The 26,789-nt window shown below is 37.7% G+C and overlaps 2 protein-coding genes across 2 annotated transcripts; both read left to right on the forward strand.

Annotated features, from left to right (window-relative positions):
• LOC115918541 (26S proteasome non-ATPase regulatory subunit 1-like) lies at positions 1 to 26,434 on the forward strand. Its single transcript, XM_030982244.1, has 8 exons — positions 1 to 145; positions 7,243 to 7,359; positions 21,190 to 21,292; positions 21,846 to 22,015; positions 23,078 to 23,248; positions 24,316 to 24,645; positions 25,207 to 25,282; positions 26,213 to 26,434. The coding sequence occupies exons 1-8, from the start codon at positions 107 to 109 to the stop codon at positions 26,284 to 26,286; spliced, it is 1,080 nt and encodes a 359-aa protein (XP_030838104.1). The 5' UTR covers positions 1 to 106; the 3' UTR covers positions 26,287 to 26,434.
• On the forward strand, positions 263 to 5,560 carry LOC115922734. Its single transcript, XM_030982243.1, has 2 exons — positions 263 to 1,292; positions 2,734 to 5,560. The coding sequence occupies exons 1-2, from the start codon at positions 962 to 964 to the stop codon at positions 4,887 to 4,889; spliced, it is 2,487 nt and encodes an 828-aa protein (XP_030838103.1). The 5' UTR covers positions 263 to 961; the 3' UTR covers positions 4,890 to 5,560.
• Positions 26,435 to 26,789: the final 355 nt, after the last annotated feature.

Consider the following 26,789-nt stretch of genomic DNA (forward strand, 5'->3'; position numbering starts at 1 on the left):
AACGCATTTCTTCTATTTTACTCATTACAGAACACCTGAGCAATGTCCAACTGTGGTGTCCCTCCTATCAGAGAGCTACAACCCCCATGTTCGATATGGAGCAGCCATGGCTTTGGGTATTGCATGTGCAGGAACTGGAAACAAGGTAAGTTCCATTTTTATTCAGGGGGGAGGGGGTAATTTAATTGATTTGAGAAAGATGAAGGAATTCATAGGTTTCTGCTGTCTCTAAATAAAATTTATAATCATAAGTCCTAGATTATAACAGGGTTCGTACGGGTCATGGAAAACCTGGAAAGTCATGGAATTTTACTTTATTGCTTTTAAGGCCTTGAAAGTCATGGAAAATTATTTTTTCCATTGGAAAGTCATGGAAAGTCATGGAATATCAAAATTATGGACAACTATAGTATTTTCTCACTATACAAGTGAATAAATGGAGATATTTCAACCATTTTCTTCTCGTATTTTCTTTCATTCGTAACATACCGACTGATTGTACTTGTGAATGTGTTCACTATGATCGATGGATAAGCGCTGTGTACGTGGGTGTGTACGTGTACGATACGAACTACGTGTGTATGGTCAGTGTATGGCGGTACGGTCCACATCGTGCGCACATGGCTAGCTTGCGAGCGAGCTCGCTAGCGCTAGCTCAGTTCAGCAAGCTAGCGCACGTGTACGTGTGCAGTGTGTGTGTGCATATGATGATGGTGCCAACGCGACATGTGACACTCCAAGAACGAATGTAATGCCTCGATTGCACTTTGGCTTTGCATTAAATTGCGACCACTTAGACTACTACAATTTTTACACTTCTCCAATAAATGAGGAAAAAGTAAATTAGTAATATTTGTTTTTTAATTTTCATTATTTAAATAAAAAAGGAACAATACTGACGTGTCAACAAGGCAAATTGGCAGCGCTAGCTCGTTGACGATCTATATATCGACGCGACGGCATGTGTTTTGAAACTTTTGTGCATGTGTTGATTCTTCATGAAACGGAGTTGTTTATTTTCACAGACCTTGGAACTCGTCACGTGGATATTTTCACCATTACAAATTTTGTGGAAGTGATATTCAAAATGCCTGGAAATTGTCATTTTAAGGATGCTTGGTTAGAACACCCGGATTACCGTGGCTGGATTTTGAAAGAAAGTTCCGATCTGGGGACTGCTAGATGTGCTGTTTGTATGTGTAAATTCAGTGTCCGTAATATGGGCGAAGCAGCCGTCAAGAGCCACAAGAAGAGTGAAAAACACACAGCAAACCTCCAACAGCAACAACGTCGTAAGTGAGCATTTTTAATGTGAATTTTACCGATCCTTTATTGAGCATGAATCCAAATAATGACTGATAATAATTATATAAAAATGAAAGATTTGAGATTATTTAGCGATGCGATGTCACCTCGCAGGCATTGGTTACTGCTTACTGCGACCAGCCCGTTCGGGAGCGTCCCCGGCCCCGGGCCGGGCCGGCTAGGTTACTGCATGCAACAGCCCGAACGCTAACCCAGGGGGCTCCGCACTCACACGCCAGTGTTGTACCGGGCACTGTATGTGGACTGCAGAAAAAAAAAAAAATAATAATTTACCTTAAAATTGACCCCAAAAATCATAAAACTAAATTTTGTACTTACAATTGGGTCCAACAGTTTGCTTGCCTTGAGAAGTAGAGTAAAGTACCCGGTTTTCGGCCACTTAAGACAAAATCCTATTTATTGGACTCTTTACTTCCTATTTATTATCATTTCTTGTTCAAATCATGAAGCAAATATTATTATTATTTAAACAAAAAAGAATCCCCCAAAAAAATCACGAATTGCCATGACAATATTCATTTCAATTTTCACTGTTTTGGAGCCGGTTATCGGCCGAGCGTTTCAGTTTACGGCCGCATGTACAGAGTCAATAGGAAGCGCTCGCGCGCGCCGTGCGTTTCTGCGCTGATGTATAGCACAAGCGGGCGGAGCAGGTATCCCACGCCGGAGCTCCCGGGTGCTCGCCTGACCGAATACAGGCACAGCGGTGATCGGAAGTTGGAATCTGAATTAGACGGACATATCGTGTGTGCGTCGCGGTGTGCGGCTGCATTGATTTAATACATGCGATGAGATACTTTTGAGCTTGCGACCAGCACAAAATCGGGCTCTATATCTGAAAAATACTTGAAATAAAGCTCATTTTATGGTACCCATATTTCTTACATACACGCGTAAGAAACTCGATTTTTCAGATTTGGGTAGCGGGACCGCCGATTACATCGCTAAAATGTGATATTTTAGGATATATTTTTCATTGCAAATGTGGTTCTTCAGTGACACTGGCATGGTATGGTATGTGTGGGATATGTGTTATGCTATTATGCGATGTATTTTAAAGTGATTTTACCATGTATCCAACCAATTGGCCGAAAACCGGAGCTGACCGATTACCGGGTACTTTACTCTATTTCCTCCTTTCTATTTCTTTAAAATATGTTTTTAAGGAATGAGTCAAAAATTAGTCCACTTGTCTTAGTGACTTACATCAATTGGCCAAAAGTTGCCGTGAATTTTTTTTTTTTTTCCTTCCCCATACTGTCAAACGGTTGTCAAAATAGGAAAACGTTTATGCTTTTAATGGTCGTTTGAACGGCAGTTAAACGTTTTGACTCGGCCCTAAATCTTACCAAATGATGATATTTATATTTTATTTATTTTAATAGACATTTTTTTCTTTTCTCCTAGATTCTACTCTCTCACTCAAGAGCTTCTTCAAGGCAAAAGGTGCAGAAAGTTCATCAGTATCTATCACGTCTACAGATGCAACAACCAGTACTTGTGCGCCATCAACCTCTAAAGTGACAACTCCCATTCCTGTTGCTGCAAGAGAGGAAACTTTAAAAGCTGAAATACTCTGGTGTCTGAAAGTGGTGGAGGATCATTTATCATTTCATTCTTGCCAGCACAACAGTGAGCTCTTTCAAAGAATGTTTCCGGACTCAGCTATTGCTAAGGGTTTCACGTTGTCAGAAACAAAATGTCGGTATATGACGGTGTTTGGTTTGGGCCCATATGTGCAAGACCTCCTTTATGACAACATAAAACAATCAAACCACTATGTGATACTGTTTGATGAAAGCCTCAACAAGAAGCTCCAGAAAAAGCAGATGGACTTCCTCATAAGAACATGGCAACACAATGAAGTTTGCACTCGCTACTTGACGTCTGTGTTCATCGGACATGGTTCAGCTGTTCACCTCAAGGAAGAACTGAATAAAGTTCTGCACACAGTTGGCTTGGAAAAATTACTGCAAATATCAATGGATGGTCCCAACGTTAATTGGAAGATGTATGATGACTTTACGCGAGAGTACACTGCTGACCTGACCAAATCCATACTGAATATAGGCTCATGCGGGCTCCATATAGTTAATGGTGCTTTTCTGACAGGTGCCAAGGCTGCTGACTGGGAGGTGGAAAGCTTTCTATCATCCTTGTATTACCTGTTTTCTGATTCCCCTGCCAGAAGAGAGGATTATCAGAAGATAACTGGAGATCATACCATGCCACTTAAGTTTTGCAAGACCCGATGGCTGGAAAACCTTCCTGTTGCAGAGAGAGCAATCAGCATCTGGGAGAGTGTATGTGCGTATGTTAAAGCAGTAGAAGAGAAGAAAATCCCTCACCCAAAGAACAAGTCCTTTGAAACTGTTTCAAAATGTACTCATATAACTGATTTCTTAGCAAGACTGTACTTCTTCATATCTGTTGCAAAGCTGGTCAATCCTTTCCTAACAGACTATCAGACTGATGCACCAATGCTGCCCTTTTTAGCTGAAGACCTTACTAGAATGCTTGCATCCCTTATGCAGCGATTTTTAAAGCTGGACAGGAGTACCATTACTTCTCCTTACAAGATAATGCAGGTAGATGTTAGCAGTGAGGCCATTCAGCTGCCCTTGGCCAAGTTGGACATTGGATTCTACACTGAGAAGAAGCTGAAAGATCTGAAGGCGAAAAATATCATCAGTGAGCTGAAAGTTCTGGAATTTCGCACTCAAGCAAAGAAGTTTCTTGCTGCAATGACCCGGAAGCTCATTGAGCGATGTCCGCTTAAGTATGCACTTGTGAGAAATATAGGATGCTTGAGTCCAAAGAACATGGCAAAAGACAAAGAAAACTCCACTGCAAAGCTGAAGAGGGTGCTTAACACCCTTAGTGATGCCCACAGACTTAAGGATTCATGTGACGATATCCTAAGAGAATACTCAGAAGCATGTGATGAGGCATCAAGAAGTGCAGAGATGAGAGACTTTGATCCAAAGAAAGAGAGATTGGACTCTGTAATGTGCAAATTTCTGTCCGAGTCTCGCTATTCGACCCTCTTAAAGTTGGTCCGCATGTTGCTTGTCTTGTCCCATGGACAAGCCTCCATTGAGAGAGGTTTCTCAATCAACAACGAAGTTGAAGAGGACAATCTCCTGGGACACTCACTGATATCATTGAGGGCCATTTATGACCATATCAAGTATGTTGGAGGAATCAAGAATGTGACTATTGACAAATCAATCATGTTGGCTGCGTCTGCAGGCAGGCAGAAATACCACATCTATCTCGATGAACAGAGGCGTAAAAAGGAAAAGGAAAAGAAAGAAGGAAAGAGAAAAGGACTGATGGATGGTTTGGAAGAACTAAAGGCCAAACAAATGAGACTGCAAGCAGATGTGAAAAGTCTTCACACCTCAGCAGACAAGTATGCTGAGGAAGCAGAGTCACAAGGAAGATTGACTTGTATTTCCAAATCAAACAGCCTCCGACGTACAGCAAAGGAGAAGGCATCCCAGTTACAAGTAATTCAGAAACAGATTGATGAACAGCTGAATGCCATTAAGAATTATTAAAGAACTTGGACAGTTTGTTACCAATGCCACCAAATATTCAGACAGGTGCAATGTGTAGAGGGATTTCTTTCAAACAGCTACATGAAGATGTCTCAAGAAAAAACTCATTCAGAAATTATTGACCAGCTTAATGCTAGCGAAACAAGAATTCATCAGCTGATGTGAGTAGGCCTACTGTGTTTTGTTGGTGAAATCAAAATTGGTGATGGTATGTGTGTGAGTTTGTGTGTTGGTGTTGTTTTGTTTTCTTTTTTTTGGGGGGGGGGGGTAGTTACCTTGTACATGCAAAGGAGAGCTATTGAAGGAATCATGGTGGTCCATGAAACCAGGAACAGGCAATTTGTATTCTTTAGAAGTGAAAATTGCCATTAAAAAATGGACAATTGTTGATATGAATACATGTATGTGTAATTGTAAGAATATTATATAGCAGTGCATATCGAATATGATGAAAAAATAACATGTAATTGTAACAGATGAAATAACTAGATAACAAAAGCTGCCTTTCTATTAGTAGACTTGAAACATGCACTTTGCTTCGCTTTGATTTGAGATCAAATTTTCAGTCTACCGTGTAAAAAAAATGTGTAAAAGTCATGGAAAGGTCATGGAATTCTGGCTAGAAAAGTCATGGAAAGTCATGGAATTAAATTTATGAGAAAGAGTATGAACCCTGTAGATATCATAACCCTTATTTACACCTTGTATAAAAATAAGTTTATTCCTTCATCAATTATTAAGAAAATTAATATTCTAGATTTTTTTAGTACAGGGACAACTGGAGAGAACTCAAGAGACATGTCCCAGAGTTACCAGTTTGTGTTTCATTACCATCAAATTCAGGACTTCCTAACTTTGTTGTTTTATTCTGATTTTTATGCCTCCGCCACCGAAGGTGGTGCCGGAGGCATCATGTTTTCGGGTTGTCCGTCCGTACGTCCGTCCGTCCGTACGTCCGTCCGTCCGTCCGTCCGTCCGTCCGTCCGTACGTCCGTCCCGTTTGACCGTTATCACAATATCTCAAGAACCATTTAAGATTTAAACTTAAGACTCAGGAATAGTATTTATCACCATAGGAAGACGATCTGATTAGATTTTGGAGTACGTAGGTCAAAGGTCACAGGTCACAGAGGTCAACTTATGAAATTCCTTGTATTGGGTTTGTTAGCGCGATATCTCAAGAACCATTTGAGATTTAAACTTCAAACTTAAGGATAGTATGTATCACCATAGGAAGACGATCTGATTAGATTTTGGAGCACGTATGTCAAAGGTCAAGGGTCACAGAGGTCAACTTATGAAATTCCATACATTGAGATTGTTATCATGATATCTCAAGAACCACTGGAGATTTAAACTTCAAACTTAGTGATAGTGTGTATCACTATAGGAAAACAATCTGATTAGATTTTGGAGCACGTATGTCAAAGGTCAAGGGTCACAGAGGTCAACTTATGAAATTCCATACATTGAGATTGTTATCATGATATCTCAAGAACCACTGGAGATTTAAACTTCAAACTTAGTGATAGTGTGTATCACTATAGGAAAACAATCTGATTAGATTTTGGAGCACGTAGGTCAAAGGTCAAGGGTCACAGAGGTCAACTTATGAAATTCCATACATTGAGATTGTTATCATGATATCTCAAGAACCACTGGAGATGTAAAAACTTCAAACTTAATGATAGTGTGTATCACCATAGGAAGACAATCTGATTAGATTTTGGAGCACGTAGGTCAAAGGTCAAAGGCCACAGCGCACATTACGAATGCAAAAACAGCTTGTGATCGCGTTATCTCAAGAACCGATTGATGGATTCATGCCAAAATTAGGTCATGTTTGTTACTTGCAGAGCCAATGAACTGAGTAGATTCTTGGTTCATAAGGTCAAAGGTCAAAGGTCATGGGCCCATTATGTATGCAAAAATAGCTTGTGAACGCATTCTCATTAGAACTGACAGATGGATTACTATTTAACTCAGAACATCTTGCAGAGCCAATGAACTGAGTAGATTTTATGGTCATGAGGTCAAAGATCAAAGGGTCATATATGTATATGAGAAATTGCTTGTAATCACAATATTCTGAGAACCTGTCAATGGATTACCATTGAACGTGAATTTTTTTTTTTTTTCTGTTTTGGTTTGTAAAATTGCTCTATAACGGAGGCATCATTTTCGACTGCGCGCAGTCGAATTCCATCTAGTTTTTCTTCAAACATGCGCTAATCTGTTTCTCTTATTTTCTGCTTTTATTATGCAAAACAATTAAAATACCAGATTGAACTTCCTTTTAAATCCCTTTATAAGCATGCATATATTTCATATACGTTTTGTCTGTCTTTACCAGGATGCCTTGAGTATTCTGGAGCCCATGCTGAACGATTCCGTTAACTACGTGAGACAGGGCGCCCTCATTGCCTCGGCTATGGTCTTGATTCAGCAGAATGAAGTCACTTGCCCAAAGGTAAATCTGACATCAGTATATCAAATTAAATCAAGTTATTATATTCATATTATATCCAAACTTGAGGTGGGGCTCCAAACTAACTTATTTGGAAGGGTTTCCAGACTGGTAAGCATTATATAATAAGTTGTAGGAAAAAATTTCTTAAAATAGCCACAATCCTATTACCCTAACCCTTCCTGATGCACATGGTATTGTATCAAAATGGATGCAAATTAGATACATTACTTTGTGGCTTTATTTTGTAAAAAGTAATTGTATTTTATTAGAAAGTTCTTCGCAAGAAACTCTCTGACTTGAATCTACTCTCTGTCTTTCAAGACCTTCACTTTGTGTGAATTGAGGCCTTTGGAAAATCACCTTTACTAACAAAGGACCGTATGAGAAACGGCCACTTATAGAGAAGGTTGAGTTTTTAAGTGGTAAAAATGAAAAAGTTATTTATGAGCTCTTTTTCTTTGTTTGTATGTCAGTTTGGAGGAATATGATAGTAGAAATGCCACCTGAAAGGGATTGCACTTTAAAAGCACTCAAGACATTCAAAATATGACAATAAATAGCTGAAAAGTTTGAACCATCTGTATACCCATTTTTGCGTGCCATGCACGTTTCTAAAAAAAAAATTAGCAACATTTTTCCTCTCTCCTTCTTCTTCTTCTTCTTCTTCTTTCTTTCTTTCTTTTTCATTTTAATCATCCCAAAACCTCACAGTATTCATTATCTTCTGTCTTATGTACTACAATGTCAGCATTTTCTAATGTCATCCAGACATTTTTTCAAATTTTGTAATAAACAATGTAATTGCATGGCTAGTACTCAACTTGATCTGTAAGATGAGAAGAAATGATGTATAAAAGTATATAAATCAGTATTATTTTCGCCATGCAGTATTATGTTAGCTGCTTGAAACAAATATTGACATGTCACTGAAGATTTTTTTTAAAAATGAGCAGTCTGTGACATCTGCCTCCTCATTATCCTGTCATCCGTTGCTATGGTGATGGGATGAGAGCACAAGCATACAGCTTGTCTTGTGTGGTAACGATAAACAGACCTGGTAGAAGTTATGACGTACATTAATAATTTCTTGGAATCTAGTCTAGTAAAACAGGTAATCCCTTGACTATATACTGGCACAACATGTCTCTTGAGACACATTCAAGTAGATGTAGATGCACAGCACTGTCTCCCCTGTTTGGTGCCACAAGGGCATTAGCTCATATATTTAATACAGTGTTAATGCCGTTTTGCATCTAAAGGGATGATGTTAAGTCTGATTTTATTTACTAAACTATAAAAGCATAATATTTTGTTCTGTCTAGAGACAGAAAGATATCAATATAGTCAGAAGCATATGCATATCTCCTTTAAAGTGAAGATGCCTAGACAAATATGTGTAGTATGAAAAAACCCAGTCAGATATATCAAGTATTAAACCGATCAGAATACCTAATTTCATACCAGGTGAAATACATGATCACATTGCAATTTCATTTTATTGATTGAAAGCAAATCAATCACCACCCTTTGATGTTAAAAGGCATTGTTTAACAATGTTAAATCTGAGATGCACGGCCCTACGTGTTATCAGTGTCTGTGATATGGTGTAATATTGAAGCCCTAAAAAAAATCGCACTTCAAAATGATCAAGAAGTGCCTCAAAAAAGTAATCTTTGAGTGACCGGTTTTACCATACTCGCTTTCCCCAATAGACTGTAGTGTTATGAAAACCATTTAGCAAACGGTTTTCAAAATTTGTAAATCCAATCATAAATATCTTGATAATCAGACAGGCGATCGGCTTGTAAAAGTCATGGGGTTTCTGACTAACCTAAAGGTTTATAATTATCATTGCAGCATGAGCTAAATCCAGGATTTTGTTTCAAAAGCTGAGACAAAGTTACCGGATCCCTTTAAGTCATGTTGAACCTTTAAGATATTTAAATATAAAGTCCAGTGGAGTGCACAAATCACATGATGACATCAACAGAATATTAGCCTGACTGAATGCGCATTCCAGTTGAGCTTTCTAAGAAATTATTGGATTGTGGGGGCGGTCAGTCGTGATGAAGAAGCGCTTGTTCAATGATTCTGATGTGGATAATTGCTAGAGCCAGAATATTGACTCTCATGGTGGGACATTACCAATGTAAACAAGACTGCTTCATCATATGCTCACCCCTACTGTGCATTAGTTTCAGAATTGGAAGGGGCTCAACTGGCCTGTGCACTGTGCCCCCCCCCCCCCCCTACCTTTAAAACCCAATATGGTATTCCTTAAGTACACACAAAGAAGAATGTGCCCCCTTATTGTGCTCTAGTGTGCTCATCCCTACTGTGCTTGTTTCAGTTTCAGAACTGCGGAGGGAGGGTCTGGGCACAACCGACCATTTAAGTGGGCACTTTGACAACAGACCTTTTTTTTTTAATCCTTGATCTACCCCTGGTGAAAAGTAGCTGAATTTGGAGATATCAAGGCTACCTTTTGAAATGCCTCATTGAAAGTATTTCAAATTAATCACACTAATTTGGTTTGGACTTGGTATGGTGTAATTAACCTGACAAACAATCCTTTGAAAGATAGTTTTATCTTTAAAAATTGTCATCATTAGCTCATAGTATAAATAGCAATTCTCTGTTATATTTTAATCAAATAGTTCAGAATTACAAACCGGAAAGTTTACAGTGTAGTCAATTGTATTAACTTGCCTTGAACCCAAATGTGTTTACAACCTAGTTACGCAATCCACCTTTCTTCCTTTTTTCTGAAATAAGTAAATAATTACAACATAATACTGGTTAATTTCAAACAGTGATAAGAAAAGTTGGGTTTACAATTTGTTGCAGAGAATGAATGATCATATAATTACAGTTGAATATTCAACAAAGCAGACATTCATATTTGTTCTGTGCTGGAGTTAATCAACTGGGTTTTTTTTTTCCTTAATTGTGGCAATTGTTGATTCATTAATATTTAGATTTTAGGCTCTTAAAGTTATGAAATAAAAAATCTTGAGAATGAAATAAATATTTACAAAGAAACACATGTTCCATGATAGGAAGAAATGGATTAGTTCCAATCATTAAGTCATTATATCAATAAGGAACCTTCTGGGAATGCATCCTTTGTGAAGACACACCATGCATGCTGTGTAACCAGAAAGGGGACAATGTTCCTTCCCTCTCCCGCTGACACTTAAGTTTATCTTCTCAGACAGTTGCTAAGTTCACATCAAGGAACTGTCATTGTTTTAAACTTTAAAAGTTTAGAAAATGTCAATTTTAAAACAACACTGGACCGAAACAATGAGTATTCACGGATGTATACTACAAGCTACATTGTAGGTAGTAAAGACATTGATCTACACTTGCCACACTCAACCCAGGTGATGTAAATACAGGTAACTGGCAGGAATTAATTCTTTGAAATGCTAGAGCACCGCAATGGTAGCACAGCTAAAGCCGGAGTAATAATCTCCAAGTTTGGAACGCCTTAGTGGTTCTAATAAGCGCTATATAAAAAACTGAGTATTATTTGTATAAAGTAGTTGTTTTTAAATACACATCTATTAATATCTGGCATAACCTCAAAAAAAATTGCATCAGTACGGCACACAAATTCAAGTAAGGACCCCAAATGGCGTGCACTGACCATAAAATCGCTCGTGGTTAGAACGTTTCATAATGTTTCATAACCTTGAGAGCATCCACATGGACCATTACTACACGATAACCTTGAAGTTTAAAAACCAAGACCAAGTTTAAAAACCTACCACAGTTGTCAAGTCTTGATTGCTTTGTAAAGTCCTCAAACCCAAACCCAAAGTTCCGGTATGAGATAATTGCTCTCCAAATGTCAAAGACAGAATATTATGTGCTGCTCCGATGCTGGGGCTACAAGAGATCTACATGTTCTTGTAGGTTACCTGATTATTTACATTCTAGGAATGAATCAACACTAATGAGATATATTGTAATTGTGACTTTTGGGCTTTGATGTGATGAGGGCATTTGAAGAGCAGCCCTATTCCAGAAATCCAGCTTCTCTTTTAATAACAAAGAGTCAATACTGGTTCGGCTGGAAGCACGCAAAATCAGAAATCACTCCATATATTACTGCTACTGTTGGTATTGACAACCAGCCTCCTATTCTCCATCTGAGAAGCCCCCGTGTCAGGAAGTGCGGCCCTGGTGTTTGATTTAATGAGGTCAAGATCTTATTAGTCAACCTAAACTAAATCTATCTGTCGCCTGTCAACAGAATTTTCACTAATGGTGTCATATCACCAATCTATATTGCCTTTCACCCCAGAGAGGAAAGGTTTTGTGTATTAAAGGGAGCTAATATACAGCTGGTGTCATCTCTTTAATCTGTAGCTCATTCACACAACACAATACATTTCAAACATTATCAGTGCTGCCAACCATTAAGTTTTTCCCAGAATTATTCTGTTTTTTTCTCACAATTACGGTAGTACGTTTTTCCTGTTTAATGAAATACTTTTTTCCCTATTTTTTTAAACATACTGCACCTTAACTCAATGCCCTAAAATGTTGATCATTACTTCAATAGAAAACTAAGTTTGAAACATACCTGGAGAGAAAAACATTCTCAAAAAGAATGAAACTACCACTTAAAAACTCAACCTTCTCTATAAGTGGCAGTTTCTTATACGGTCCTTTGTAAGTAAAGTTGATTTTCCAAAGGCCTCAATTCACGCGGAGTGAAGGCCTTGAGAAACAAAGACTACCAGGTACTGTAGATTAAGGTCTGATACCTGTAGTTTCTTGCGAAGTACTTTCTGATAAAATACTGTGACTAGTTATAAATTAAGTTGACTTCTAGTCATATGATTGCATGTGGAATCGATCAGAAAAAGTTGATACTATAGCATATAAGTATTAGTGTGTACTGCAAGGTTCTGGAATCATCAAAATGATAAGAAATTTGGCCCACTTGGTAAAGTTACAAGCACTACACACAGAAAGATGTTTATGGGACTACACGAACATGTGGCATAAAAGTCAGTTACGATTTATATGATGTTACGTGCCATATTAGGAATATTAAGGCATTTGAAGAGCCACGTTATCAGGGAACAATTTTATCTGATGCTCTTCCACAGTTGCATAATAACAATGATAACACAAATTGTGTTTTACCTCTTCCCAGAACTCAACCTTCTCTTTAAAGACCAACTATCTCTTAGGTATGAGTAGTTAACAATTAACTGAGCATCCGAAAAGCCAGATGTTGGGATCAACTGTCAATATTAGTCAATTTCGGAATTACCCTCTTTTGTTGCAAATACATTGTGTATATAAACATTTGCAAATCAAGCAAGTAGAGAGATTTCATAAGTATTTTCAGTTCCTGATTTATGAGCTACGGTAGATTTGTGTCAAGTTCTCTAATTGCTATCTTTCATTAAAAAAATAAATCATGCTCCATGGGGGTGTTTCACAAAGATCCTAAGTCAAACTTAACTTAACTTGGACTAAAATATTATGGAGAGCCATTTGTAGTCTTAAAATAAAATATATTCAAAAGAGAAAAATCAAGTATTTTAAACTTTTTATAGATTCTACATGAAGACATGAAATCTCTTTGATGATAGAAATTATGAGAGATTTGAATCAACATTCTATGCCTTTTTTAAAATAACTTTTACAAAATATTTTCATAGATGCTAATGGCTTTCCATAACTGTTAAGTCCAACTTAGAGATAAGTTCAACTTAGGATTTGTGAAACACCCCCATGAATGCAAGTGGTCATGATATTGTCCACCAAGCCTTAAGATGATTGGAATTTCATACCTCACCCCTATAAATAACGGCTTTGAACTTAGAGCTGGTATGTTTGAGGTCACATTGTGGAGGAATCTTCCTCATCCTTGTGTCAGGGTCTCATGCTGTGAATAATCGATGAATGACAGAGAAATAGAATTCTTGGAACTGTAGATTTCAGAGATAAGTTACCGACTGTGAGATGTCAGAATAGTGGTGATGCCCTTGCTGGATTATAGTGTCTTGAAGTTGAATACTATTTGTTTGTATACTACTTCTACATCTACTACTTCTACATTTATTACTGCAACATCTACTAATTCTACATCTACTACTTCTACTAATTCTATTATTTCTATATCTACTACTTCTACATTTATTTTTGCTACATCTACTACTTCTACATTTATTACTGCTACATCTACTACTTCTACATCTACTACTTCTACATCTACTACTTCTACATCTACTACTTCTACATCTACTACTTCTACACCTACTACTTCTACATCTACTACTTCCACATATAAGACTTCTACATCTACTACTTCTACATCTACTACTTCTACATCTACTACTTCTACATCTACTACTTCTACATCAACTACTTCAAAATCTAATACTTCTCCATCTACTACTTCTATATCTACTACTTCTACATCTACTACTTCTACATCTTCCAAAAAATATACTATTACCCTAACTGCATCTTGCCCACTGTGGAAGTATTATTTGAGGATGCTTTATGTATCATGTCTGATTTTAATCCTGCAAATCTACGCTTTGCCAGCAGAGAATGTGCTGCTGCAATTTTAAAGGCTGTGAGAACATGAACACAAAATTGCAGGATGATTTCAATATCATTCAAAGTTAGCTGGCTGTAGAATAATTGATTTATGCTGTAAAAAAATAGAAAAATAGAAAGGCGAGTCTTGAGATACTGATGATCTGTCCTGGATTTGTATTTGATCAGAATATACATTACGGTATGTACATGTATTTCAACCGCATGGCTTTTAATAGTCTAGAATCCCATTTATATATCCCTTTTATAGTCTTAATCACAGAATATCACATGTTTTGTGTTAGCTTATTATCATCTACCATAAATGCTAGGTCTTCCCAAACTTAGACGTAGTTGGTGGTATAGTTGGTGGCCTTTAGATAGTGTGTGGTTACCTCCAGATTTTTACCTAATCATTCTACAACAATGAGTCTTTTTAATCTCAATTCATACATTTACACGGCTGGGTTGATGTCATCAATTCCCAATGTTCATCTATAAATACTACAAGTAGATTCATTTCAGGACCTCTCCTTGTACTTCTCCCACGAGAAATGATTTTTGTTTTCCCAAATGTTTTCTGATGTAACGCTCTCATCCTTTAGTAATCCTTAAACAAATCATCTACCAACAGCTAGTGTACTCCATGCCCTAATTCTATCTGCAAGGAAGAAATGTTTAAACTGAGATGATAATAGGTTTTCCCACCTCCCGTGAGGATTAATTATGTTGCTTTGAATGTTACCCCGCCAGAGGCTGATCTCCTTATTAACTGAGCAGGAATCCCCATAAGGGGCGAGGAATATCACACCTAGCCTCCATCCCCCCAGTTCAGACTAGGAAAAAAGTGGCGCGGGATGGTTTATTGGTAGAGCATTGGTCTCGTAACCAGGAGGTCCCGGGTTCAAAGCCAAATTGATCTACTAGTGCTCTTTGGTACAGTGTTAATTGTCATTATGAAGTTCCTTAGAAAGGATGAGAGAGCAGTCGGTCCCCTAGTTCCTTAATTCTTACAATCATACACATGCTTGAAACAAACCAATGCTTCTATATGATAAGGACTTGTTTTTTTTTATGTGAACTTCATATTTATGTGATGAAACGTATAATGAAACATGGATAGCAAAACCCATTTTGGGGCATTGTTTCAAACAAAAAATCAATAACCAGGGTCCAATTCTAGTCTAAACATTAGTTCTCATGAAAATTGTATTACATTACTGGGGTTTCTCAAGAGCACACACTAATGATTAGCCAGTTGTAGTGTCAGGTGACTTATCAAAAACTAGTTTCTTTATTCAAAATTGTTTTCTAGTCTGTACACCCCTTTTGCTAGTGTACAATATTTCTTTATACAACTTTTTGTGTACATGTTTTGTTTAATTTCCTCCAGTGTGAACAGCCTTTCATTATCTATTTCACACCTCCACATCCCTCAGACATTTTACTCCTTGTGCAGAGAAAAAACATCCCCCATTATTTCTCTCTCCATCTGACCTTCATTGGATTAGCGGCCATTTTAAGCCCTTTCATAGCGAAGGATGCACACATGGGACTATTTGTGGCTGTAGATTTGGATTACAACGAACACTCTAATCCCCTTTCCTTAAGAAATTGTGTCTGTTTGGAGCCAGAAGGGTGTTAACTTATATCATTTTACTCAAGAGTTAACACCTTTCTGGTTCCAAACAGACAGTATCATTTCTATCCGTTTAACGAAAGAGGAAAATAGAATTCAAGGCCAAGCTACTATCTGCCGATCATGATTGGTTTAACCCATGACAGACCAAGCGGGTGATTTAACCAAGATTTAAAGGGTACCATTCACCTCCTACTATGTATGTACAGACAGTATACATAAAATCAACTGCAAAAACTTTGCTTTACCTCTCTGTTTATGGGTTAATGAATGAGGAATACATATTTGAAGAATGTAAAGGATAATATAATTACCTCTCACGCAGAACCCAAGTTGGAATCGGGTTCTGTGCGCACCCCCTTTTTTATGCGAATGAGTATTGGTGCTGTGACCAGTCTACTCACAAAATGTATTTAAATTTGCAATATCTCTTTATGGATTTAACACTTAAAGCTCATGATAATATAACTTAATGGTGTGGATACCCTATAAGACGAAGCAAACATTTTTTATTTATTTTTTTTTTTGTGGGGGGGGGGGGGGGGGGGGTCATTAGTACACTTTAAAATTGATTCTTGATTGAGCTTGTGGTGTAAGTTTAACCTGATTAAATGAGTAATTTACTAAAGATATAATATTATAGTTTCACTTACTTATGCATGGTGCACCAGGCATCATCCTCTTTATCGGTAAGATATCATTGTAGCTCAAGCTATGTAATGGAATCAGTTTATCATTTCCAATTCAGTAGAACTTTGAAGTTAATTGTTCCACAATTACATTTTTAGAAAACAATTCAGATTCATACAGGATAAAGAGTACCAAAACAGTAAGGGTAAATAAGCAAATTGTTTAGAGGGAAGTGTACATTTGACAGGCAATGTAAAAACAATATGATCCTATCTGTTTATTCATTTTGTCACAAAATCATATATAAGGAAGAGAAATTAAAATCATTGGACTCATTTAAATGTAAAATAAATATATGGTTATTGAAAAGATATGTTAGATAATAGTGAAACCTTTTGTGTTTGTCCCTGCCCCCTCGCTTCCTATCTTTCTCTTTTGCACACTGTAATTATCATATGAGGTCGTCAGAGGATTTTGCATTCGATGATTTACATGTAGACGTTAATAGATTCCTGGAAAATTGAATGTGTGGAGCGATCAAATACTTTGTAACATTGTTGTTTTGACAATCTTGGTCCATTAGATTACGTCATTTACTTTGTTATCAAGAATCATGATCTGACCATCATCCTAAAATCGCTGTGACAAGGGCACTCAAGACTCTTTATTTCATGAGAGCTACCTTTAAATTGGAATGAAGTGTTTTCAAGATGACAGGAGGGTGACATTAAAGGCCCACTGCACTACTTGTAGCTACTTGCGCCCTCTATATAACAAACGATGCCTAATCGGTGACCATTGGTCCCCCATGATCCTCTTTTTCTTATGTTAACTGAGAGCTGAGTTGATGAGATAACCACCTGTCCAGTGATCTTGCATGGCGGTCTAATCCCTCCTGTAAACTATGGCAGATAAGCTTTAAATGAAAGAAAAACCTTACACCTTTTTATTTGCCTTTTCCAGAACTCAAACTCTTATTTGACACAAGGTGGTATGGGCACACTACAATACCCTTCGTTTCATGAGAGCATTATTTTTTAACGTGATGAAGTGTTTCCAAGAAGGAATAAAATATAAAGTAGAACTCGGTTCTGTGAACCAGATTGTAATTCTAATGGCAGATGTACTCGAGAGGCAGATCATATTTCTGTAGTCTGTGAAGTTAATAAGATAATTCTACAAGTTGAAAAATTAATGATATTTTCTCATCTTGTCTTAATGAATCTTAAGTCTCATCTTTGCCTCTCATGATGAGTTAAATTCTTTTCCTCTCAATCTCCGGGGCTAGACTCCCAAGATGCATAGTATGTGTATCCTGCTTTTATGATTGCCTGAAGTAGATATAAGACAAATTGGACAAGCAAAATATAGCTCCTGGTTTATGAACATTTTTTCTTTTTCTCCTTTCTGATACTTTCCTCATCAACCTTTATTACATCAATATTCTATCTCTCTATCTCACTCTATCTCTCTCTCTCTCTATATATATATATATATATCTCTCTCTATATCTTTCTCTCTCTCTCATCGCTTCTGTATCACCTTTTTAAATTGCCTTTGATGTGATCGCGATTTGTCTACTGCACGACTTAATTTTATAAAACAGAGATATAATAATGGTGTTGATGATAACCATGATAACGATGATAATAAGAACAGTAGTAATGATAATATTATTTGGATTTATATAAAGCATTCTTTTTCCCAATTATAACTAACCAGTTTTAGCTTGGACAATGATGATCTGCAATGATCTATCATGTATCCTTTTTCATCTCTTTCGTCTCTTTTCTTCATCTTGTCTCATTATTCTGCTCTTCATCTTCCTCACCACCTTCAACATGTTTTTAAAAACAATTTTCTTCTCTCCTGTCCTTTCTTCCTGCTATCCCTTCTCTCAAACTCACAAACAAACTATTCTTTTTCCGCTCAGACATTGATGTAACGTACAAAAGGGTAATGAACCCCATAGGACTGCCAAAAATGCCTGTTTTCCATGCTACCATAATACTCCAGTTATATTATCAAGGCTAAATATTTAAAAACACCTTTTTCTTTTCCCCTTTCCAGTGCATTCCTCATCTGTATATTGTATTCAACAAGGTTAAATTAAAATTATAAACGCATCATTAATTTTTTCTTACTATTCATGGATGACAGAAGTAGTTTAACGATACCCACATGTATGCCAATGGTATGTTTAGGTTCTTTTTTTGGTGTTTGACGACTGGTATAATTGGCCACCCCTTTATTCATAAATACCCCTCGCACTTTGGGGACAAAACATGTTGATCAATACGGTAGAGGTAACAATTACAGGAATATGGGGTTTATTAGGTCCTTTGAAAGTAATTGCTGTATTATGACATTATCCACAAGCTAAGTCCTTTAGGAAGTTGCAGAATTTGTTCAACCTTATTGCGTTAACAAATAGAGTGCATGTGATATCGGGCCTATATGTATGTCATTTTCTGAATTTTGACCAAGGTTTTGTTGATTAGTACAGATTGCTATTCACAAAGCATGCACATCAAAGATTCAAGCAGCAACTTTCAGAGTAAATATCATTTTTTTAAACGACAATCATGATTTTTAAAAGTGACTTCCTGTGTTCAAAATATGTGCAAGGAATGATATGTCAAATTAGCCCCAAGTTCAAAGTCTTCGAGCTCAAAAACTTGCACATTATTTGGAGAAAAAAACAGAAAAACTTAAATAATTTTATCAATTAACTCAAGAAAATTATCCAATCACAGCGCTTTTTAACATTAGCACAAAACAGTACCTAATCCACAAGCCACAGCCAATCAGATCATTTGTTCCATCAACGCAACACAAGCAAGGAAACAAGGAACTGTCCCATTTGAGACTCTTCTTACTACTTAACCTAGTTTATTTCAAACGTGCTTGCCCTACAATGAATATTAATGATTTACCTTCAAATTAACAACACTATAGTGTAATTATCATTTTCACCTGATCCCCTGGACTAGGTGCTTAGCTTGATCTACATTTGCAACTACAGAGTTTCTCTCAATTATGAAATTGTTAACGACCGGTTTATGCTGCTCCTGTATGTAGTTCATGTTGTGAACTACTTAACATCAGAATACCACACTGTGTGTGTATATTTGCGATGTTAATTTTTTAGGGTTTGGCTCAGGGTTTGGGCTAGTATTAGGGTTAGGTTTAGACCCGGCCCCCCCCCCCCCCCACTCAGTGTTATTTAGGGTACGCATATGCTCGTTCCCTCTTTTTGAAAGCACCCCCTATCTGAGGACTGCCAACATTTTCGACCCCCCCCCCCTTTCGCAGGCTTTTCGCAGGCTTTTCCTGCCTTGGAGACCCCCCTAAATCAGGAAAAATGCTCAATGTACCCCCCTAAATTCGGAATAATTTCTCAGGAGTCCAAAGAGATGAGAGAAAAAAAAAAACAAACCCTTTTTAAAGAAATCTCTGGGTGAAAAGTCAAATACACCCCTTTTTTTACAATTCTCGGGCCGGACTTTGTCGCAAGAAAATTACCCCTTTACCGGACATTTTGGTAACACGCATGCGGTCATTCTGACCCCTGAGTGGGGGGGCCGGGGGTTTAGAGGTATACATGTATAAGGCTACTTGTTTGATGGGGTTATTTTTTATGTTCTTCCATAGTTACTTGGTTAGTGTAGGAAATTGACCATGAAGCAATTGTCACCAACGCATTTGTTTGAGAACCGGTTTATTCTAGATTCTAGGGCAGAAAACAGCTTTCACCCTCCTTTCTATAGGAAATACAGTCCTGTTTAAACGAGAGGGAGGGGGAGGGGAGGGGAGGGGAGGGGAGGGGAGGGGAGGGGAGGGGAGGGGAGGGTAAGGGAGGGGAGGGGAGGGGAGGAGGGAGGGAGGGAGGGAGGGCACTCTTCTATGTCTTACAGTGGAAAAGTGAGATTTCCTTGTATTTTATCTATACAGTAATTTTGTATTTTAATCTAAGCTATCTTTTACTTTACAAGCGCTCCTTCAAAACTTTCCCGAGCTCTGTTTTTTCACTTCTCCAGTGAATATTTTCACATTGATCACCTTGGGCTGGGTGTGTGCATCGATTATCATAATCCAGGCTTAGACGCAGGTGTACACCCCCTGGCTATTAACACTCTAATCACCATCAATGCATTGTGCCCTACATGATTCGTTGATAATCTCCTTTCATTCTGTTAAAAAAAAGGTTAGCGTTTGGAAATGTTGAGTTCGTAATTGCTTGTCATATATCAACATTTTATTTCCTTCCAATTTCCTTTTGGTTAAAGTTAAGAACCCTTTATGGCATTTGGTTAAAGGGAGATCACACTCCAGATAGGATGTTATGTACATTGTATACCTAAAAAAACGGTAATAATAATAATAATAGTTGGTTCTTGTATAGTGCTCATGTCCGTCAGACTTGACACTCCTGGCACTCCCGATTTACAGGTACAGGTGTGTACTAATCTCAATAATGGTATGGAAAAGGGGTCTTTTATGTTTGATGTGTAATTTATTTTGTAAGAAGTGCATACAACACCATTATGCTCCCTCTTTAAGGAACACAGTTTAGTGATGATTGATTTCTGTAAACTTAGAATTTTATTGTGTTTGTTCAAGATTTTACACTTATTAATTTAGAATTCTCTCAAGTCTGGTTGAAGCAAATGTGAGGCATTGCCTTTTAGAAACTCCCAAAGTCAGGTCTCTAACTTTTTATCTCTTGCCTCCTTTCATGCATCACAGTCACACCATTTCTAAACTTAGCTTCTAATTTTTCTTCTTCTTCTTCTTTTTTTTTGCAGATGGATCCTGTCCACATTATGCATAGCAAGACATTCATTGACCAACATTATCAGGTCCAGATTTTGAAAAAGTTTGGATCTAATCCCCATTAATTGCTGTTTAAAATCTAAAGGAAAGGCCTGCTGATTTGAAGCACAGCATCTGTAACATTGTCTTCTTTTGTTTTTCTGATTGTTTAGATGGCTCACTTCCGCAGTATGTACAGCAAGACGATCGGTGACAAGCATGAAGATCTAATGGCCAAGTATGGAGCTATCATAGCGCAAGGAATCATGGATGCAGGTATGAATACCCCTCATATCAATAATGGATTGGTCTTTAATTACTGGTAGTTAGATTATGATAACATTGGAGGAGCTTTGGATATTCCATTTTATTATGGGTATAACTTAGTTGGAATGCCAAGTTACGTACATATAATAGAGATATCAGTAATAAACTTTAAGACCTCCCCATCCAAAAAAAAAAAAAATATATATATATATATATATACAGTGCGTCCCAGAAAAAAGCAAAACCAAGTATTATCAATCATTTATCATTACTTAATCAAAATTGTAATTCATAAATGACACATATTTGTAAAGCTTAGATCCTCCTCTTTCATTTGATGCAACTCATATGAGGCATATTTCACACATGAGTGATTAAAAAATAATTTGAAGAGAGGAAACCAAAAAGTCATTTTAAGGGCGGTATCTGAATTTCAAAGAGAAAATCACATTTCTAGAAAGTTCATTTTCTGCCCTTTCATATGACACCTCAATCAGGAAAAATGAGCCAGGAATAACAATTCCCTACCTCTTTCTCTCACCTTTCCCTTCCCTACCCATAGGTGGTCGCAATGTGACGATCTGTCTGCAGTCCAGGACCGGCCACACCCATCTGACCTCGGTGGTTGGTATGCTGGTGTTCCTTCACTTCTGGTACTGGTTCCCTCTGGCCCATTTCCTCTCCTTGGCATTCACCTCCACCGCTGTCATCGCTCTCGACTCCGATCTTGAGGTACGTTAACTCAATTCTTGTTTTGCAGAGGTTAAAGTTAAAAAAGGCTATGTGAAACGGGTCCCAGAACTAATCTTTACCTTTAAACCCCTTTTCAGTCATGACATGACAAGCTGCTTTAAAAATCCAGTGCACCAAGTTTGCAAGTAAACAACTAGTTGATGCAATATTTGGGTTTAAATACAAAGCAATAATAAATGCTTCTCAAAGGAAACAACACAAGACATCCATTAAGGGCAGGTGGTCTTTTTGCAAAGGTTTCTTTAATGCACTTTTCATTGAGAAGCACCTTGAAAGAGAAACAAAAATTGTGGTTCTAATAGGGTCATTCCATGAAGTTGGGGCAGTTTTTGTGACAAACCAGAAATGAGAAACTATGTCTCTTATCAACTGTAACAATGTTTGCTCAAATTAAGTTTTGTCATTTGTCATTGAAAAAAGGGGCTTTGTGAAACGTTTCCCAGAACCATAAAAAGCATAGCCAACTATCTTCAAAAGTACTCAAGCTTCATGGTGAATCAATATTGTGGACCCAAAGTTATGTAATGTTATATGCATATGGTGTCCATGTAACGCTGTTAAAAAGAGAAATGTGTATTAAGCAAAGATTTTGGAACGATTCTGGCACGGTCTTACTATATATTCATTGCATACAAATCTTCAACAGTTAATTTCATGATCCATGTGTAGTAGAAGATCTCATACCAATGTTACATGGACACCGTCATATTTTTTGCCCCAACTTTATGGAATGACCCATTTAAACAAATGATCTTTCTTTACAGTTAGTCATTAGATTGAATCGAAAATAATAACAATTTTGGGGTGATTAGGTCCTGGGACCCGTTTCACAAAGCCTTTTTTCAATGACAAGTAAGAGAAATCAGTGACAAATCTGCTGATAACCAATCAGAAGCAAGGATTTCAGTAGCTTATAACAAAAATTGTCATTTCTCACTGATGCCAAGTTTTGTAAAAAGCCCCCCTGTACTCTATCGGCCAGGGCACGTTGTAAAGTCTGTTTTCTTGCCCCTTACACTCATATCCTCATCCACCAATCAGATGCCGGTGATGGAGTTCAAATCGAGCGCCAAGCCGTCCCACTATGCGTACCCACCCCCTCTGGAGGTGCCCAAGGAGAAGGAAAAGGAGAAGGTAGCTACCGCCGTGCTCTCCATCACCGCCAAGGCCAAGAAGAGAGAGAAGAAAGACGCAGAGGAGAAGATGGTCGTGGTAAGAGGATTAAAATAATACAGTTTACCGTAATTAACCGCATTATTTTGCCGCCGAAAAAAATTCAAAGTGGGGGTTGCGTCTTATAAACAGGTACAAAAAACAAAAAGATTAAAGTTTCGATTCATGCCCCTCCACCTGGCACTGTGCCTGGCAATGTCTCCCAGCTCAGTAATCGGTGTGTTGACTCACCACTCGGAAACTAAAACAACACTCAAATTCGTCTGTCATCTTGGTTTGAAAGTAATCTTTCTGATAGATTTCAATATGTAGTTTATAATAATAATTCCTCCAATTTTTCTTCTATTACATACGGGCACGGCGTACCACAAGGTTCTAACCTAGGTCCTCCCCTGTTTTTTTATTTACATTTATGATCTTACACATTCAACTGCACCTCACAGTTAAATGAAAGGCCTTCCCGCATGGGTTTTTTTTAAACGGACCTGGCTTGCTGCCGACAGAGTCGGCAATTTTTTATTTTTTTTTGAGGGCGAAAAAGAGGGGTGCAGTTAATACACGAGGGCGGTTTATACAACGTTAATTACGGTACCCTGTGATAAATGACAATGTCATTCCAAGAATGGAATTAGAAAGGCATCCTAGACCTGTATTTATATGAGTGAAAGTGTATTGTGTTTAGGAACAGGTGTAAACACTAATTGATGAAGCACCAAGTTCCACCCTGCTGCCAGATCACCAACATATTTCTATTTCGGGCCGAACATGAATTGGGCTCTGCTGCAGATGAAATCAAATTATGTGCATGATTGATGAAAATTTGTATACTTTTGTCTCGATCGTTTTTAAGTATTAGGCATAAAGACCAGAAATACTATTTTGACATGCTTCTTTGCAATTGCATACTTATTTTCATTGCTCACATGCCTCCGGGTAATAGTGTTGAATTTCACTTTTGTGAGCCCTGGCCCACACGTTGCTCCCTCCCTTTTCCTCTTGTATCGTTTATGTATTGCATAATCTGTCAAAATGTAATTATATTGTGCTTTTATGATTGGCCTACTAAACAATAATAAATAATAATAATAAAAATTGCCCATCTGCAGGATGATGCAGAAAGCGTCAAGGACGACGATAAGAAAGAGGTCAAGATGGACACCAAGGAGACCCCTGACCCCAAGGTCAAAGAGGAAAAGGTCAAGGATGAAAAGGTCAAGGATGAAAAAACCAAGGATGGAGAGAAGACCAAGGAAGGAGAGAAGGGGAAAGATGGAGAAAAGGGGAAGGATGGAGAGGAGAAGGTGAAAGAGAAAGGGAAGGAGAAGAAGGAGCCAGAACCGTTGTTTGAGATGCTAGGGAATCCCGCCCGCGTCATGTCGGCCCAGCTTAAGGTGTTGTCCATCCCCGCGGAGTGCAGATACAAACCCATCAAGTCGGTAAGTAGTGCAGTTTATATCGAGAGGACGAAAAGTACATGTAGATGCAAAATGAGCAAAAGGAAAATATAATTGTGAGATATTAGAAAACTATCAGCCAAATTATAAACTTGATTATAGGACAAAAATAATTGAAAATATTAAATTTCCTATATAGATACTGATGTGTAATTGGTCAAAATGCTGTCACATGACCATCGCTACAAGGATGAGAAGCGTTATATTTTCCAACATGACGTGATACCTCTCAATATAACGCCGTTATATCCAGAGGTATGACTTAATTTACGTAATACTTCAAGCTGCTGCTATCAAATACTTCAAAAGTTATTGTCATATTATTGCCTGAAGCATGATGTCAAACTGCATTTGTGTCATGGTGACACTTTATTTGCCCATCAGTTCAATATTTGAATGGTAATTTGTAAAATGTAAGCATTTGGGATCACTGGTAGCACATAGGGGAATGTGTGCTGACGCTTGTGTCTCCTATGGATTGATTTGGGAACGGATTACATGTAACAGTTACTCTTTTTTTTTAAATATTGTTAATTATTACAGACATCCATTGGTGGTATTCTGATGGTGAAGGATCTCAAGAACACAGAGCCGAAGATGATTGTCAAGGATGTCGCTGGTAAGTCTCGTGTAATGACTCACAGACATCAGGGGGGTGTTTCACAAAACTTGTCATCAGTGACAAATGACAGTTTTTGTTATAAGCTACTGAAATCCTTGCTTCTGATTGGTCATCAACAGATTTGTCACTGATTTTTGTCATTTGTCATTGAAAAAAGGCTTTGTGAAACGGGTCCCAGGACATTTGACAGGAAAAACCTCCCCCCACCCCCTTACCTTATGGGTTGGAAGTAGAATGGCCACAGATATAAATACACAATTCCTTCACTTTGGGTAGAGAATGGAATCTCATGTCATGACTCACAGTCGTGCATGACATTGACGGGAATATCCCCCCCCCCTTACCTTTTTGGTTGAAAATAGAATGGCTACAGAAATAAATACATGATTCCTTTACTGTGGGTAGAGAATGGAACAGTGAGGACATGAAATTCTGATTTGTGAAGGTGCAGTGTTAACAACTCTCCTTTGTCTTGGGTATGAAATTTAAATATACTATGCTATAATATGAATACTTTGGAAATTCATCTACACCAGACACAGTGTTTGCCATGATTTAAAAGGGTGTTTACTGATGTCATCTTATAGACAGGTAATGCTGTTCTGGCTTTCAGCATATAAGTTACCTGTAATGATTGTCAAGATCTCTCATACTCAACCAAGAGTAGATTCAAACCTTAGTTTTGACATATATGACAGAGAATTACGCTCTGTCTTTATCTTTCTTTCTTTCTTTCTGCTAATGGTCCACCCTGCCTATAAGTAATGTCGATACCTCAATTTTTCATCATATCGAATTGCGTAATGCAGGCGAGACCGCCGAGAGCGTTTCCCTTGTTTGTTGTTTGTTTTGTATTTGTTTTTTTGCTGTTTTTTCTTCTTTTCATATTGGACTTAACTTCCTTTCCTTTATCTTTTTCATCCGTAGCTGGTGGACCAAAGAAGGCAGAAGAAGAGGAGGAGCCAGAGGCCCCTGAACCTTTTGAATGGACCGACGAATAAATACCTGAACAGATCGTCAGTCCCACCATTTGTGAACAAATTCCTTGGATGTGACTCACATAATCGTTTTACATACTGTATGTGTATGATTTCATGACTGCTCTGTATCAATGTGTAGGGAAACTCAATCAACAATCTGAGAATGATATGAAAATTGTTTGATTGATGAATGATACATTAATTAGGATAAATCAAATTTAATTGAATAGAAAAATAAGTAGAATACAATGATGTACACGTAGTAAACCCTAATACCTATATACAGCTATGGCGACTACTATCTCTCCCTCAATTTCTCCCCCGAGTTGCATAATATTTTCTTTAAATTCTTTGTCTGGTTAACATATACCACAAGCCACAAATGTAATTGACTCTATATTAGGAGCTTTGAATATGAAATTATCTACCTTAAAAGCCAGTGTTAACTCTATCTGAGATACATCCCAAGTCACAGAATCAATGAGGATTTGTGGTTTCATGAACTGCTCTCTTTTGTTGACATG

Source organism: Strongylocentrotus purpuratus, unplaced genomic scaffold, assembly GCF_000002235.5.
Source record: "Strongylocentrotus purpuratus isolate Spur 01 unplaced genomic scaffold, Spur_5.0 spur5_scaffold_12, whole genome shotgun sequence".
Taxonomy (NCBI): domain Eukaryota; kingdom Metazoa; phylum Echinodermata; class Echinoidea; order Camarodonta; family Strongylocentrotidae; genus Strongylocentrotus; species Strongylocentrotus purpuratus.

Excerpts from the sequence above, each read along its gene's own strand:
- LOC115918541 (XM_030982244.1), top strand. The coding sequence starts at position 107 with ATGGCTTTGGGTATTGCATGTGCAGGAACTGGAAACAAG. Across the intron at positions 22,016-23,077 it reads CTCTCGACTCCGATCTTGAG|ATGCCGGTGATGGAGTTCAA; the intron begins GTACGTTAACTC and ends TCCACCAATCAG. Across the intron at positions 25,283-26,212 it reads GATTGTCAAGGATGTCGCTG|CTGGTGGACCAAAGAAGGCA; the intron begins GTAAGTCTCGTG and ends TTTCATCCGTAG.
- LOC115922734 (XM_030982243.1), top strand. The coding sequence starts at position 962 with ATGTGTTTTGAAACTTTTGTGCATGTGTTGATTCTTCATGAAACGGAG. Across the intron at positions 1,293-2,733 it reads CCTCCAACAGCAACAACGTC|ATTCTACTCTCTCACTCAAG; the intron begins GTAAGTGAGCAT and ends CTTTTCTCCTAG.